At 41.9% G+C, this 16,524-nt stretch overlaps 1 protein-coding gene across 2 annotated transcripts in view; it reads left to right on the top strand.

Annotated features, from left to right (window-relative positions):
• plxnb1b (plexin b1b) overlaps positions 1 to 16,524 on the top strand; it is a 94,768-nt gene that overhangs the window by 51,910 nt on the left and 26,334 nt on the right. Inside the window, exons 2-4 of one of the 2 annotated variants that reach the window (XM_026169110.2) lie at positions 3,588 to 3,639; positions 8,686 to 9,850; positions 11,958 to 12,140. In XM_026169110.2, coding sequence (XP_026024895.2) covers positions 8,696 to 9,850; positions 11,958 to 12,140 — 1,338 coding nt within the window. In that variant the 5' untranslated portion in view covers positions 3,588 to 3,639; positions 8,686 to 8,695. Of the gene's footprint in view, positions 1 to 3,587; positions 3,677 to 8,685; positions 9,851 to 11,957; positions 12,141 to 16,524 lie in introns of both variants that reach the window. The other variant, XM_026169109.2, reaches the window with a different exon arrangement.

Here is a 16,524-nt window from a genome sequence, read left to right as displayed (position 1 = left end):
GTCAGCTCTCACAGACTTCAAACCAGGGGTGTCAAACATAAGGCTAGGGGCCAGAATCGGCACGGCAAACACTCCAATCTGGCCCAGCGGGCTGCTTTTAGACAATGGCATAAATTGGGACTTTAAAATGTGTGAAAATGCAGTTTAACAAAAAATGTTTTTGTTTTTTTTTAAAAAGAAAAGAAAACAAAGAACTGCTGTGGACTTTCTATGGATTAACCCAAAAGTTGTGTTGTGTAATGTGAGATGCAGTGTAAATGTGTAATCAAGCTTTACAGTCAGTCCCGCCCACTTAAGATCAAAGTGGCCTTTATGTGGTCACGATGTAAATGAGTTTGTTACTTTAAAGCATCCTTTGTAAATGCTGTTTGTTGGTGTAGAGATTTTTGGAGTGAGTGTTTGTTTTGTTTAAAGCGTAGTAGGAAGAAGTTCTCATTATAGGCATGTGTTTGTGCTCCTGCTTGGTTGTGTTTATTCTCTAAATCATGTCACTAATTAGAAACTTGCTTTATTTCCCTCCCCCTTGTTCTGTGAATGAATGGGTCATTATGGATGGTCGCTGTAATTAATGGTCACCTCATCCTCTAGCTTCACTCCCCTCTTGCCCCCTCTCATTCTTTCTCTGGCTTATTATCATTAGTCACATTCCATCAGTTCTCAGTGAGCACTGAGGCTTGTCTGCACTCGTTTCTGGTCTTTTTTTCTCTCGTTGTATCCCCTTCCTCTTTTCCTCACCCCCTTCCTTGCAATTTTACGATTGTCCTTCTGTAGCCCTGGGCCAGCTTTTTCACTTCAGATATACTCTGTGCCCTGCTCTGCTGTTGCTCTCATCCGTCTCCTTCAGAATAACTGAGTATAACAGGATAACTGAGTTGAGAATGAATGAAAAGATGGACTCGGTGAAGCAGATGATGGCTCAGTTTAATGCTCTGTGGTGCTGTGGAGTCTGGCAGGCGTGGTTTGTGCTACAGGGAATCTCTCCTGCTGGTCCCATTCATCTGCTTCAGCACCCACTACTATCATGACCTTAACAATATATTAGTACATTTACCTTACTATTTATTTTTTTTGCACATTTACACTAAATCTGTCCCTTTTGCTTGCGCTGTCTTTGGACGCTCATCATATTCAGTGTAGTCATGGTCTCTTAGCTCTGTGGGAAGCTGCTTGTTTGGAGCCATTTGTGGTTTATGGATCCCCACTGACACTGCAATCATTCAACACTACTACACTCCAGAACAGTGTACTCAGACAATTTGCATATGAACCAAACTATTATAGTGAACTGAAATAAAACCTAAAAACTAAGCGTGGAAGAAGTTTTTTAGTAAACTAAAATATAATAAAAGCATAACATACAGGAAATGGCTTCAGTTCTACTGTTTGGGGAAATCTGTCATAAAAGCCATAATTGGGCTCATCTCCACAAAGTCTGCTTTGGTACTTGTGTGTTTTATGTTGGGGTTTCTTTTGTTTTTGTTAATAGTTTTGTACAGTAGACAGGAAGTACTGGGACGACTTGTTGGTGAACTTTCTGAATGGTGAATGGACTGGTTCTTAAGTTGCACTTTTCTGATCTACCTGAGCACTCAAAGCACTTTTAATTAGACACTAGTGAGATAGCCATTGACCTACTGGTCTTAGTTCCAGTGTAGTGAGCCTTTAATGATGGGGTCATTGTATTAGTGTATATTCTGGGTGTAAAGCTTAAAGTGTCTTTTTCTAGCTTTATTGTATTTCCAAATGTCTTTGGGTGCCTGCATCTTTCATAACTGCTGGAAAAGTGCATATTTTATTGCTACTGAGTGAGGAGACTAGAACAAGACTGGAGTCCATTACATAAAAGAACATTTAGATAAAAGCAATTACAGGCACATATTTCTTCGCTCTTACATCTGGCGGATGCCCAAGGCGTGCTGAAGTTAGAAGGCTTCCACTCCGAGTCCAAATGTAGGGGAATTGAATCAGGAGTCCATTTTCTAGTTCTCAGGTGTCTGAAACTTTGAAGTTGAGTCTGATTGGATTATTTGATGCAGGAATGGGAAACCTTTTCTACATTTCTGTAAGTGTCACAGTGGTCCAGTTTAGTGTGCTTTTGGCTTTTTGTTTTGCAGCTTTGTGAAAATAGTAGATTGCTAACTGGGGCCTGCAAAGTCGAAGGGTTAGAGAACACATCCCTTAATTCTAGCGCTGTTACAGTAATGTTAGTTTAACTTGGTAATCCTGGAAAAAGAAAGCCACTCTATATTTTTTGGAAAAATTCTTTTATAAATGAATGTGCCAGTCATTTCTGCCTCTGCTCTGTTAGGCTCGTAACTGCTTCCCAAGTATAATCCTCACAGGGAACTTTTCCACCAGGGAGCTGCAGCTTTATAAATAAGATATAAACACTAGCTTCCCCCACCCTCAGGGGTCAAAGGAGCCTGTGTTTAGGTTTATATGTGATCATTCCCAGCTCAGTCACCAAATGAATCTGCGTGCTTGACCTCATTGGCTGTGCAGGAAGATGCATGTTGTTGGATGGAAAAATCAGAAACATTTGGATGAGAATTGACATTTGGTAACATGTGTATATAATGTGTGATATAAAGTATCCATTATGATGATGATGATAATAATAATGCTATTATTGTTGTTATTATTATTAGTATTAGTATTAATAATAATAATAACAACAACAGCAATGATAATGATGATACTGTCCTTGGCCTCTTACCAGACCTTTACCCTCATTCCCATATATAGGAGATTTCCACCAACAAAGCAAGCTTTCTAATGCTCTTAATCTGGCAGGGGAAAAGGTGTGTGTGTGTGTGTGTGTGTGTGTGTGTGTGTGTGTGTGTGTGTGTGTGTGTGTGTGTGTGTGTGTGTGTGTGTGTACACACTGGTTGAAGTTCAGCCTCTTCAGTGGCATGAATAGCGTCTTTTTCCCAATCTCCCTTTTGGATAAGCCTGAACTCGTAAGAGATAAATCTGTGCCAGCAGTGGAGTGCGGGCAGGCTGTGGAGGAGGAGAGGTTATGAGCAGCCATATACTGTATGAAGAAGAAAGTCGAGCTTTCAATGTCATTTAACAATTATAACTGAGTAAACGCTGTAGACTTGAGGTAGAAATGAGGGTTTGTGGTGTATAAACAGTCCATGCAGTCCTGTTTTACCTCCTACCAACTTGTTTTTCTGGCAGAGACTTGGAAGGTTTTGTACCTTGTATCCTAGCAATAAGAGAGGATTGAGTACTGGGAAAGTGTGTGACACTGAGAACCACTCTTGGACTGGCATCACTTGACTTGGCCCCTACTGCAAGGTTTTTATGTAGTTTTTTCTGATTTTGGTTTTATTTTAAACACACAAAAACGGATGTAGTCTGTCAGATACGGGTCTGACTGGAATTTCAATGAAAATGAGCTTCCCACAGCATTCTTTGGACTGTGGTGGTACTCAAAAATACTAGGTGCTGGAGCCCTAGAGGCAAACACACATGCTTCATTGGCCTGCATTAATATCCTTTTAGATGTGTCGTCGCTCCGCTTGTCTCACTGTCTAAGAATAGAGAATAATGATATATCTTCTGTTTGCTTTGTGTTGCAGGTTGTATCCAGAACTATGTGTGTTTAAACCCAAGCTGCTGGGAGGTCAAGAGGTGAGATGCCTCTATAAAACACCACTGGAAACAAATGGTGAGAAGCTGATGTGTCCTATGGTTTATTTCTAGTAGTCCTTCTGTTTGAAATAATCAAACTTAATGAGATGGTCATAAAGTCCAAAAATAGACACAGTGTCTTCTTATGTAACAGTGAGTTTTATGAGTTGCCCTTACATGGTGGAATGAACAGGTTTCCATACAAACAAGGCTTACATACAGCAGCATTTAATATAGGTTAGAATTAGTAGTTAGGACTACTAACTAGACTAATACAATTACATGTGTAGTCTTGACACATATACAGTGAACTGTATAAACTGGACAGCGGTTCTTCAGCCGACATATCCTCAGCATAACCATGTTTAATATCCACAAAACTCAAGAGGTTACACACACACACAATACAGTAATATTATGTTGAAGCACAGTGCGTATCACTCCGCGAGGCTGCCTACGAGAGCCGTAATGCCGTAATGCTCCCACAATCCATCAGCTTCGTAGCTTACGAAAGTCGTAATAAAACATTTTTTGACAGATTTTCGAGCGCCGTGCACCACATAAAATCGTTTCGAGGTCAGTAAACACAACCAGAGTTCATACATGAGGGGCACTGTCGATTTTCCAGAAAATCAAAGGATTGATTTTAAGTGGGCGTGTCTGTGAAGGTTCTCAGTCATCCAGGTCATCGTAGTCAAAGGAGCTTGCACTGAAAAGCGTCTGGACTTCTTTAAGTTGCTTGAAGATGTTTCACCTCTCATCCGAGAAGCTTTTTTAGTTCTAAGGTCAAATGGCGAAGAGTCCCAGATTTAAACCTAGTGGGAGTTTCCCCCCCAAAGAGGGGAAAAAAAGACCCCTGATGATCCTCTAATCGCCTGAGCCAAGGTGTGAAAACGTCAAGACTCTAGAACAGCATCTAAACAACTCCTCAGTTTATGATTCAACAATCATGAATGCAAGAAAGTGACTGTGCAAAAATGGCATTCGTGGGAGAGATCCAAGACACGCAAAGTCTCATCTCATGTTTTCCAGAAATATCTTGACGATCACCCAAGTGTTTTGGGAAATATTCTGTGGCCTGACAAGACCGAAGCATTCCATAAAAACAACATCATATGAGCAGTCAAACGGGGGCCTGTCAGTTTGACTTGGTGTAATTGGAACCATGAATCTCTACCAGAAAATCCTGAAGGAAAATGCCCGGCCATAAGTTTGTGGCTGAAGCTCAGGCTCACTTAATTATGCACCAGGACAAGAGGAAGAGCAGTAGCAGGGCACCTCTGAATGGCTGTGAACTGGCATAGTCCAGACTGAAATCTGATTGAAGTGTGTTCGCATGACCTCAGACAGGCTGTTGATGCTCTCAAGCCCTCCAGTGAAGTTAAAACAATCCTGCAGTTTAAAGGGGGCCAGACTTGCTTCAAAGATGCGAAAGACTCGTTGCAAATGATCACAAATTCTTGATTGCAAGTTTTGGCGCCAAGGGTGGCACAAGAATTATTAGATTTAGATTTCATCTACACTATGTGCTCTGAAGCAGCCTTTTGTGTTTGTTTGTTTTTCCCCCGTTGTTTCATTTCATGTCCTGCCTCAGTCATTTTGAGACAGAAGTTAAATGATGTTAGTGGACAAAACTGATGTTGATCACTGCTCCTGCTCCGTGATCACACAGGTGATACAAGAGAGCAAGCTTTGCCTGTTTCGACTATAGCATATCTATAATTTCTCTTGGCTGTGTCATGTCAACGTTAATAACACAATTACCTGAAAATAAAAGGAGTCAATGACCCCATTAGGAGGACAGAGAAATAGCCTTGCATTAGCTAGTTATGAACTAGTTATAGAAAAAAATTTTTTAGTCTTATTGACCATTTAAAGCACTTCAGAAACGAGCCATATTTAAGCATACATTCATAGAGTGCTTTATTCGCCATACTTTAGTTTATCTGACGTCCGTTTTCAGTTTAGAGTTACCAGTTAGCCTAACACATATGTAACCTAACAGACCACAGACCTTGGGTTGGGGGAGGAACCTGTAGTACCTGTAGGAAACCAACGCAGGCAGAGAGGGAACTCTCCACAAAAAGGGCCCACTTTGGGTTTGAACCAAGAAGATTCTTGGGAGACGGTGCTGATTGGTTCATCGCTCTGGTAATTCCAATTCAATTCAGTTTTATTTCTACAGCGCCAAATCACAACAACAGTCGCCTCAAGGTGCTTTATATTGTAAGGTAGACCCTACAATAATACATTCAGAGAAAAACCCAACAATCATATGACCCCCTATGAGCAGCACTTTGGCAACAGTGGGAAGGAAAAACTCCCTTTTAACAGGAAGAAACATCTGGCAGAACCAGGCTCAGGGAGGGGCGGCCATCTGCTGCGACTGGTTAGGGAGAGAGGAGGAAGACAGGATGAAGACATGCTGTGGAAGAGAGACAGAGCTTAATAACAAGTATGATTCAGTGCAGAGAGGTCTATTAATACATAGTGAGTGAGAAAGATGACTGAAGAAGAAATACTCAATGCATCATGGGAATCCCCCAGCAGCCTACAGCTATTGCAGCATAACTAAGGGAGGATTCAGGGTCACCTGGTCCAGCCCTAACTATATGCTTTAGCAAAAAGGAAAGTTTGAAGCCTAATCTTAAAAGTAGAGATAGTGTCTGTCTCCTGAATCCAAACTGGAAGCTGGTTCCACAGAAGAGGGGCCTGAAAACTGAAGGCTCTGCCTCCCATTCTACTTTGCTAACATTGGTTTATGCTGTAACTGTTACAGCAGCCATAATATACAAGTATAAGTAAATATATTTCTCAAGGACAAGAAAGTCTTACCAGATGTTGGTAACCACACGTCCAATCCACACATGCAAAGACATCAAACCATAGGTGTCCATAAATTATGTGTAATTATGAGAAATGACACAGGGGAAAACGTACTGGATGACTCTTCTGGTAATTCTTTTCACTCTTCGGTTTGAAATTTTACGGGGAGCACCTGGTCGCGGCCGGCTTCTCCGGATTATGGCCTCAACAATGCTCACTGGTACCTTCAGCAGTTTAGAAATTCTTCTGTAACAAATCCCATCAGTATGTTTTACAAGAATAAGGTTGCAAAGGTCTTGAGAGAGCTCACCATGAGATGTTTTATAATTGGGCTCCACTACAGTAGCTTTGCATGATTCACAATTCAAAAATGATCTTTATCTATGTTGGTCTTGAGTCTTTGAGCTCATCTGCCTAAAGATGTTTTTCACTGTCATGTTGAGAAAACTTTTTTCTGATTTGTTGTCCTTTGCAAATAAAGGACAACTAGAGCATAGCCAGCCCTTTTATTTACATCGTACAGACTCAAGAGTAGAAGTGTTTAGAGGAGGATTACTTGTTCGTATGCTCACCTCATTATTTTGGTCATGATTAATATTAATATACAGTGGGGCAAAAAAGTATTTAGTCAGCCACCGATTGTGCAAGTTCCCCCACTTAAAATGATGACAGAGGTCAGTAATTTGCACCAGAGGTACACTTCAACTGTGAGAGACAGAATGTGGAAAAAAAAAATCCATGAATTCACATGGTAGGATTTGTAAAGAATTTATTCGTAAATCAGGGTGGAAAATAAGTATTTGGTCACCTCAAACAAGGAAAATCTCTGGCTCTCACAGACCTGTAACGTCTTCTGTAAGAAGCTTTTCTGTCCCCCACTCGTTACCTGTATGAATGGCACCTGTTTGAACTCATCATCTGTATAAAAGACACCTGTCCACAGCCTCAAACAGTCAGACTCCAAACTCCGCCATGGCCAAGACCAAAGAGCTTTCGAAGGACACCAGGAAAAGTATTGTAGACCTGCACCAGACTGGGAAGAGTGAATCTACAATAGGCAAGCAGCTTGGTGTGAAAAAATCAACTGTGGGAGCAATCATCAGAAAATGGAAGACATACAAGACCACTGATAATCTCCCTCGATCTGGGGCTCCACGCAAGATCTCATCCCGTGGGGTCAAAATGATCATGAGAACGGTGAGCAAAGATCCCAGAACCACACGGGGGGACCTGGTGAATGACCTGCAGAGAGCTGGGACCACAGTAACAAAGGTCACCATCAGTAACACACTACAACGGCAGGGAATCAAATCCCGCAGTGCCAGACGTGTTCCGCTGCTGAAGCCAGTGCATGTCCAGGCCCGTCTGAAGTTTGCCAGAGAGCACATGGATGATACAGCAGAGGATTGGGAGAATGTCATGTGGTCAGATGAAACCAAAGTAGAACTTTTTGGTATAAACTCAACTCGTCGTGTTTGGAGGAAGAAGAATACTGAGTTGCATCCCAAGAACACCATACCTACTGTGAAGCATGGGGGTGGAAACATCATGCTATGGGGCTGTTTTTCTGCCAAGGGGACAGGACGACTGATCCGTGTTAAGGACAGAATGAATGGGGCCATGTATCGTGAGATTTTGAGCCAAAACCTCCTTCCATCAGTGAGAACTTTGAAGATGAAACGAGGCTGGGTCTTCCAACATGACAATGATCCAAAATGAGGAATGGGCCAAAATACCAGCTACTGTGTGTGCAAACCTGGTAAAGACCTATAGTAAACGTTTGTTATTGCCAACAAAGGTTATGTTACAAAGTATTGAGTTGTATTTTTGTTATTGACCAAATACTTATTTTCCACCCTGATTTACAAATAAATTCTTTACAAATCCTACCATGTGGATTCATGGATTTTTTTTTCACATTCTGTCTCTCACAGTTGAAGTGTACCTCTGGTGCAAATTACTGACCTCTGTCATCATTTTAAGTGGGGGAACTTGCACAATCGGTGGCTGACTAAATACTTTTTTGCCCCACTGTATATACCGCTAAACATTAAAGTTCAGTAAGGTCTTGTGTTTCAAATCATAATTGTGTTGTCAAAAAGAGATTAAAAATAGATGGGTGGATGGTTTCTAAAGTAAGTTCTGTTATGTGTGAATCCATGATATAACTTCTGTGTCTGGAAAATTCTTTGACATCCTGTGTTTTGTTCTTTCCCTCAGCTCTGCCGCCATGCCTCTGGGGATGGTGCGTCTTTCATTGTCAGCAGTCAAAACGCTGCTTTCTCTCCTGCTGCTGGCCACTGGCTGTCCCTTAATTTTATTTCCTATAGGCACTGTCCAAGGATCAGACTCATTCCCATCCAATTTTTATCCTACGTTTATCCGAAATGACACTCTGTTTGAGCACCTGGCCCTGCATCCTAACCCCAACGTGGGTCGGGTCTACGTCGGGGCCCGAAATCGCCTGTTCCAGTTGGATCCCTTCCTCCAACCTGAGCTACAGGATGACACAGGCCCCGTTACAGACAGCCGGGATTGCTTACCTCCTGTAACTGAGACCAACTGTCCTCAGGCCCGAGAAACTAGCAACCACAACAAGCTCTTGTTGGTCAATCCTTACTCTATGGAACTTATAACCTGCGGCAGTGTCAACCAAGGAATTTGCCAGAAGCGTAGCCTGGATTCTGTGGATCAAGTGCTTTTTTCCACAGAGAGGCCGGTTGATACTCAGTACGTAGCGGCTAATCACCCTAATGTTAGTACTGTTGGGCTTGTGGTTCGCTCTCATCCTGACAAGCAGCCTGTTTTGTTTGTGGGTCGGGGTTACACCAGCAGCCATCCGCCTATTTCCACGCGAAACCTTGCCCAGGATCCCATCTTTTCCTACGAAGAGACTGCCAAGTTGGCCGTGGCTGGCCGCCTCTCAGAGTATGATCATAATTTTGTTGCCTCGTTCGCCCACCGTCAGCACGTGTACTTCCTTTTCTACAGAAGGGACCTAAAGTCGCCATCGCGCGAGTACCGTACCTACATCTCTCGCGTGTGTTTGGATGATCAGGCCTATTACTCCTATGTGGAAGTACCGCTGACATGTCGTTCAAGGACGGGTAAAATTTACAATCTCTTGCAAGCTGTCCAGCTGGGCGTGTCCAAAGAAGACGTAGGGGGCCGGGGTTCAGAGACTCTAGTTGGTGTTTTCTCCACTCGTTTGGCTTCAACTCGGCCCAGTGAGGAGTCGGCTCTTTGTGTGTTTAACCTTGAAGATGTAGACCGCAGGATCAACTCCACCAGAGACTTTTGCTATACACAGATGGGTAAAGAAGCAGGAGTGGAGGCAGCCTACATTGAATATGACGTCAAATCCAACTGTGCCAATCTGCCAGAGGTGAGCTCACCTGTTGAATCAGCTGGTTTTTGTTCAGCTACTTAATGTCGTATGGTTTTATTTAAGACACAAAATTAGGGTGAAACGCTTGCTATTTCTGCTCGCACTTTGCTTGTAAACTGCTTGCTTTGCTTGTTGTGCAGATATTGTGAAACTTGCATTAGGAAGTGAGTTTCTTCTGTGAAGCTGCTCAGTGGTCAGCGTTCAGTGACGGAGCTCCGCTCCCGCGTCACTGTGTAATTGTAGGTTTGTGTCTGAGAGGGTGTTGCTAAAAGGAAAAATTACTGCCTACAAGAATAATGATAGCCTTCCATTATATTGTGTAAAAATGTAATTTGTGGTTATGAAGACCTTCCTTGTTCCTGGACTATTTTCTTTCCTGTGAATGGAAATGTTCACACAAACTGAAAGTGAACGCAGTAAACCATTAACTGTGAAAGCTAATACGCAGTGCACCATCACTCACCTTGTTTTCATCATTCTGTTTGCAGAAGAACATGTTGTTGTACTCTAGTGATGACTCTCCTGAGTGAAAGCTAATGTTAGTGCATCTGTGCACAGCAGTCCTCTTCCAAGAGAGGGATCTCTATACAAGACAGGAGTTGAAATTTAATGTAATTTCTTTCTAAAAGACGGTATCGAATTAGACCTCTTAAATCCAGCTGACTTTTTGTATGTATCCTTGTGAACACTGAATTTGGACAGAATGCTTGACATCCCTCTGTTATCGTTCTCTCGTTTGCAGTAGATGTGAGAAACCCGTGCAGCCACACACAGCCGATTGTCTTGAGGGGAGAATCTATAGCAGGTGGTGCAGTTTAATACAATTACTGGTCAGGGAGGATCGATTGAGGCATTAGCTGTACTTAGTGGGGTGGAGTTGGTAGTGTTTAACAAGGCCTGACAAAGAGGGATAAAGAAAGACGAGAGAGAGAGAACAAGATTAAGGGATACAGGCACATAGTGTGACAGAGAGATGTTTTTGAGTCCAGGTAAATCATAGCAAAGCAGATGGTTATAGGCGAACAGTCGGGAGGCATCTGGAGCTGAAAAGAGACGTGATATGATGAGGATGTCAAATCTGGCACGCAAATCATCCCCGTTCACTGTTTGCCACAATGCTCCATCTGTAGCAGTGACAGAGTCTCACACCAGCTCTGAACCACTGGAAACGGCTTTTTTTTTTAATGCTGATCAGGATTTGTGACTCATGCCTGACATTAGTGGCTGGAATGCACTTCAAGTGGTCTTTTGACCTTATGGTTACTCTCTTGTGCTTTTACTGTCCATATAATTTATGGCTAAAAGTCCGGATGATCTAGTGTGCACAGCACTCGTCAGCCAAACCAGCAGGTCGCATGCAAGCATCCAGGGCATGTTCCTAGACTGGGTGTCATAACTTTAGAACTCTATTCTTAGCATGCAGTGTTCTTTGTTTGTTTTCCCCTAATGCCTCGGTTCTCCCGATGTGGACAAAGCAGGCCCTTAATTAGCTTAATCAGTCCTCTGTGAAGCTCCCCATATGGTCAGCGACATGTTCACAGTCAGGCTCAAAGCTGTGTGCAGTGGTTACATCTGAAAACATGTTTTTACTGAGCTTCTCTTAGGATGAAGCCAAAAAAGGAATCTATTCATAACACCACACCAGCCAACAACACGCAGTCCATCAAAACAAGTAGCGCTCGACAGGCCGGGCTCAGGTTCATTCCCTCTATTTCCTACTGTTAGGACAACCAGTGATGAAGCAATGACCCCGATGTAACATTCTTGTGGAAAAACAAATGGCCTGGAACAAAAAACAACTGCCCTGCAGCCAGAGCGAGGACTCTCGCCAGAGCTACACTGTGGAGAAAAAGCAAATATTGTGTTATAGTTTTAGTTTGTTCCCAAACCCCAGCCCTTTCACAATACATCCTGCTGTGATTTTACTGCAGTAGGAGCGCTGCTGTTATATTTTTGGCTACTGGCTTAATAACAACTCACCCGAGGGCTTCTTTGTGCACAACACTAACTGAGGAGTTTACATTTAATTTGTTCTTTATTTGTGTTTTGCTTGAACGTAACACGGACTGCAAACGGATTTTCTCTCCTGTTCCCCCACTGTTAGAATACCCTGGATGCCTACCCCTGCGGCTCCGACCACACCCCCAGCCCCATGGCCAGCCGGATTCCTGTGGAAGTAGAAACCATATTAGACAGCCCTTCTGCCCGTCTTACTGCTGTGGCTGTCAGCAGCAGAGTGGGACATACCATCGCCTTCCTGGGAGACTCCAAAGGGAACTTACACAAGGTAACATGGCTCATCGTGTTTCAGGACATGCACAGACAGGTTGCGCTTGGATTCTGGTCTTAAGAAAGAGCATTTTGTGCCAACTTTGATGTTCTGCACAGATTGTGGTGGAACGTTCTTTTGTGCTTGTTATTTTGAGTTCAAACCCTGAACCGTAGTAACATGCTGGGTGTATTAACTGTAGGGCTGCCACAAACGATTATTTTGATAGTCGACTAGTCACCGATTATTTTTGCGATTAGTCGACTAATCAGATCATCATCCATTAGACGTAAAACTACAGCTTATTGCACCAGCAGCATCTGCTCTTATATAACTATCATTAGCTTACAGCTTTAAGTGTTTAAGGTCTGTGCTAACTAAAAATAAAGACAAGATGATAGTTTATTAATTTTTAATGAAATTTGCAGATTGTTTCGGTGAAGTTTAATAAACTCCTTGCTATCTAAAATATAACAGGACAACGGAGTATATTCTGGAGCATCTCACACTTCTGATAATCAGCTGTCTGCTTGACGTTTATTCAGCTGTGTAAAAACTATAACTTTAATCTCAGCCAAACCGATTTACTCAGGAACAAATAAAATACAAAAAAAAAAAAGCCAAACAATAACATTTTAAGTTATCTAAGTGACTCATATATCATGTTTAACCTGAGTAGCGAAAGACGGCGGTGGGTTTGAAAACGATTTGCGGGGAGTCCGGTGTTCTCACGGCGCTAGTGAGCCTCGCCCCCGGCTCGCTAACGAGCTAGTGGGTAACAGATGTCTCCGAAAACGTCGGAGCGCTTTTGAAAATATGTGGTGTCCTGATAAACTGAGCAGATATTTGAAGTTTACACAGCTACATTCTCGCCTGAAAATATGTTAAACGTTTATTTTGTGACCCAGAAAGAATAATAAGAGTAACATTAAAACTAACTAGCTGCCGCCATTGTTGGAAACTGCGCTGGGCCGCGCTATGAATTCTGGGACACAGCTGCTTCTTCTTCTTCTTCTTCGGGGTTTAACGGTAGCTGGCATCCTTGTACATGCAGTGCTGCCATCTTCTGTTTCAGTCCGTTATTACACTCTTAAATCCTGCTACTTATTCCTGCGTCCTTTGGGATCTTACAAAGCTTCAAACGATGCGTCGACTATTAAATCAGTCGTCGACGATTTTAATAGTCGACATAATCGTGACTAGTCGACTAATCGTGGCAGCCCTAATTAACTGTAGTGTACATATGCAGAGATCAGCTCAGCAAACATTGAGCTCAAGTCTTCCCTCTGTTCACCTCCAGACACTGGCTGCTCTCTGCTGTCAGGTCTGAAATCTTTGTGTTTACAGACAGACGGGCTACACTTGGTACACCCGGAGTAATCTCTACAACATCATCCTGCTGGCGGTGGAGTTGGGTTTCTAGCAGCAGTCTTACCTTTTTAACAGTGTGCTGAAACATGAGACCAGTGCAGAAAAATAAACAGTATGAAAAACACCTAATCCATCCACTGATACTTTCATTATTGAGAATGAATGTGCTTCTGTGTTTTTAATACCACACTGCTCCATAAGAGAATTTGTTTATAATCTTTCCTCTCTTGCTTAATGCTGTTTATTTAAACCTAAGAGTTCACCTTTTTAAATGCAAATGTGAGCCGGTAACTGGACTTTACTAATATCACTTTTAGCCACTGAAACTATTTTTTGTTTAATAATTAAAGTTAATAAATTTAATGTGGTTAAAAAAATAATGATGATGTTATTAACTATTTTCTGCTTTTTGTAAATACTAAATTAAACTTCATGATAATTTTTTAGCCTTAAAAATATCATTTTGATTAAAGAGCTTGTGCTGGTGGATTAACCTTTACAGAAACATACAGTTGAAACCAGATATTTACACAAACTTTTTTTCCTTTACCGTCAAACATCAAATTGGAGTAAACTTTTTGTTTCAGATCCATAAATATTCACTTTTTTTTGTCTTTGTGACATGTCAGAATAAGGAGAGAAAAAATGTATTTTTTATTACTTTCCTTTGTATTTGAGAGAATTGCCCCAAAACGGTTTCCCTTATCCTTCCACAAGCTTTCTACAGCAGTTTGCTGGGATCTTGGCCCACTCCTCTCGACAGAACTGGTGTAACTGGGTCAGGTTTGTAGGCCTTCTTGCCTTTTCAGTGCTGCCCACACTACTTCAGCAGCTTGACTTTGTCGTCCTTAAGACATTTGTAACTAATTTGGAGGTATGCTTGGGGTCATTGTTCATTTGGAAAACACATTTGCACCCAAGCTTCCTTCAACTTCCTGGCTGATGATGTAGTTTGTGAAGTGCACCAGTCCCGTCTGCAGGATGCTGCCACCCCCGTGCTTCACAGTCAGGATGGTGTTCCCTCCTTTTCCTCTATGGAATAATCTGGAGTTAATAAACTTAGTGTGTGTATACTTCTGACTTTGGTGAAAGTAATAATAAAATACACAACAATGTTCTCTGTCTTTACTCTGTCATTTCACAAATACAACAAATGTGTTAATATTTATTAATCTAAAACAAAAAATTACTGATTTGATGTTTGACAGTAAAGAAAAAAAAGATTTTTTTCTGAAGTGTATGTAAATATCTGGTGGCAACTGTAAAAATCAATTTAGGTAATCACCATTACTGTTAATTTAGGGCAGCTGTGGCACACAGCTTACACGGGGTGGTGGTCTAATAAAACTGTTAAGCTCTGTGTACAAGTTTTGAATTTGATTATTTAATAAACCGGACCTCCGTGTCATTCTAAAATAGCAAAGCATGAGAATGACTTCTGTCCGTAAACACTTTTGATTTTGAACCTTGTTGCTGTAGAATCCAACCTCTTCCTCAAAGATGCTCGTTTTGAGTTTAAAATTTCCTCCTGCATCTGGAGACAGAGATATGTGCCTTTCCTGGTAGAGGTCTCCCTCCACTTCTTGGTTTGCCTGTTTTATGTATGTTGTACATCTTAACATGGCTGCATTAAAAGATTCAGGGGGACAAAATGGATTATATCTACTAGAAGCCCAAATGAGCTGGTTTTTGTTGTGTGTCGAGCAGTGTTGTTACTGATGCTACAAAAATACAGCATTCAGCCTGAAAGCAAACAAAATCATCTTAAAGCTGAATGTCCACCTCTGTGCTCATTGGCCCTGTTTAATTAAACCTGTTAAAGCTGCAAATGTGTGTGATATTTGGCACAATCCTGTGAACTCTTGTCAGAGCTCTGTGACAGTGGGTACCAAACATGAGAAATACAGACACAGTTCATATTGAATGAACTGTAAGCTTTCGGCTCAGTGACCAGATTGTGTGAAGCGCGGTGGAGATGACATGCTGTCAGTCGGATTTCAGAGGTACCTGAGTCATCCAGTGCTGTGGGTTCTGAGGGAGATCAGGTTGAAACTTGGTAATACACAAGGAAAGACAGACGATTCTTGTTGTTGGCGCAAACGACCATCAGAAAAAGCAACAAGATTAGAGTCTGCGATTGAAGGAATGACGCCGACTTTGTGTTTGTTGCTGGCAAGCCTAAAAGATGCAGAGAATTATGTGAGAATGATCTAAAATATGTTTTTATTTTGATCAACCGTAACTTCAGCAACAAGATCAGTTGGCCCAGCAATTCCCTTGTTACGAGGAATTTGTAGATCGTGAGCTCGTCTGCTCACAGTTGGCTCTTTGTGTGGTTTTCCTGAATGGTGACTTGTGGTCAGGGCCCCCTGCACAAGCAGAAACGGCACAATGACGCCTATTAACATGTTTTCTGTATGATTACGTCACACTAACCCAGCTAAACCTTAGAGAGCTCCACTTTTGTGCACTGTCATCGCTGACTGGCAGACACATGCACTTCAAAACAGAGAACCTCATTCAGAATTGAGTTATTGATCATGACAGCAGACAGTGTCAGTTTCATTAATGAGCACTTTGTCTGTGCAGCCACAGACGGTCAAAATACATATATATATCTATATATATATCACATGTATATATGTATGTGTGTGTTTACTGTATGAATAAAAGGGGAAATTCCAACATGTGGAATCGGTTGAAGGTCTGAGGGTCCGATTGTGGTGGATGATCTGATGTGGTGACTCCCAAATGCAGAGAAAATCTTTGGTATGTTTGTTGAAGCCAGCCAAAATTCTGACTTTATACTATGACAGTGTTTTTAGGTGCAGGTGCTCAAAGTGCGTTGAAATTTGCTGATTTTTAATTTCATCTACTGCGTAATTGTTTTTGCAGTACATGAAATTGAAATGTTAAGGACTGAAATCCATTTCACATCCAATGCGAGCGTCACAATCTAAAGTCAAACTCAAGCATCAGCATCATGGGAAATACTTGTAGATGTGGCCTGATTGGTGAAGCCTTGCCCGTC

Source organism: Astatotilapia calliptera, chromosome 5 (assembly GCF_964374335.1).
Source record: "Astatotilapia calliptera chromosome 5, fAstCal68.1, whole genome shotgun sequence".
Taxonomy (NCBI): Eukaryota; Metazoa; Chordata; class Actinopteri; order Cichliformes; family Cichlidae; genus Astatotilapia; species Astatotilapia calliptera.
The sequence above is the reverse complement of the archived record's forward strand: the minus strand, read 5'-3'. Positions and strand labels throughout refer to the sequence as shown.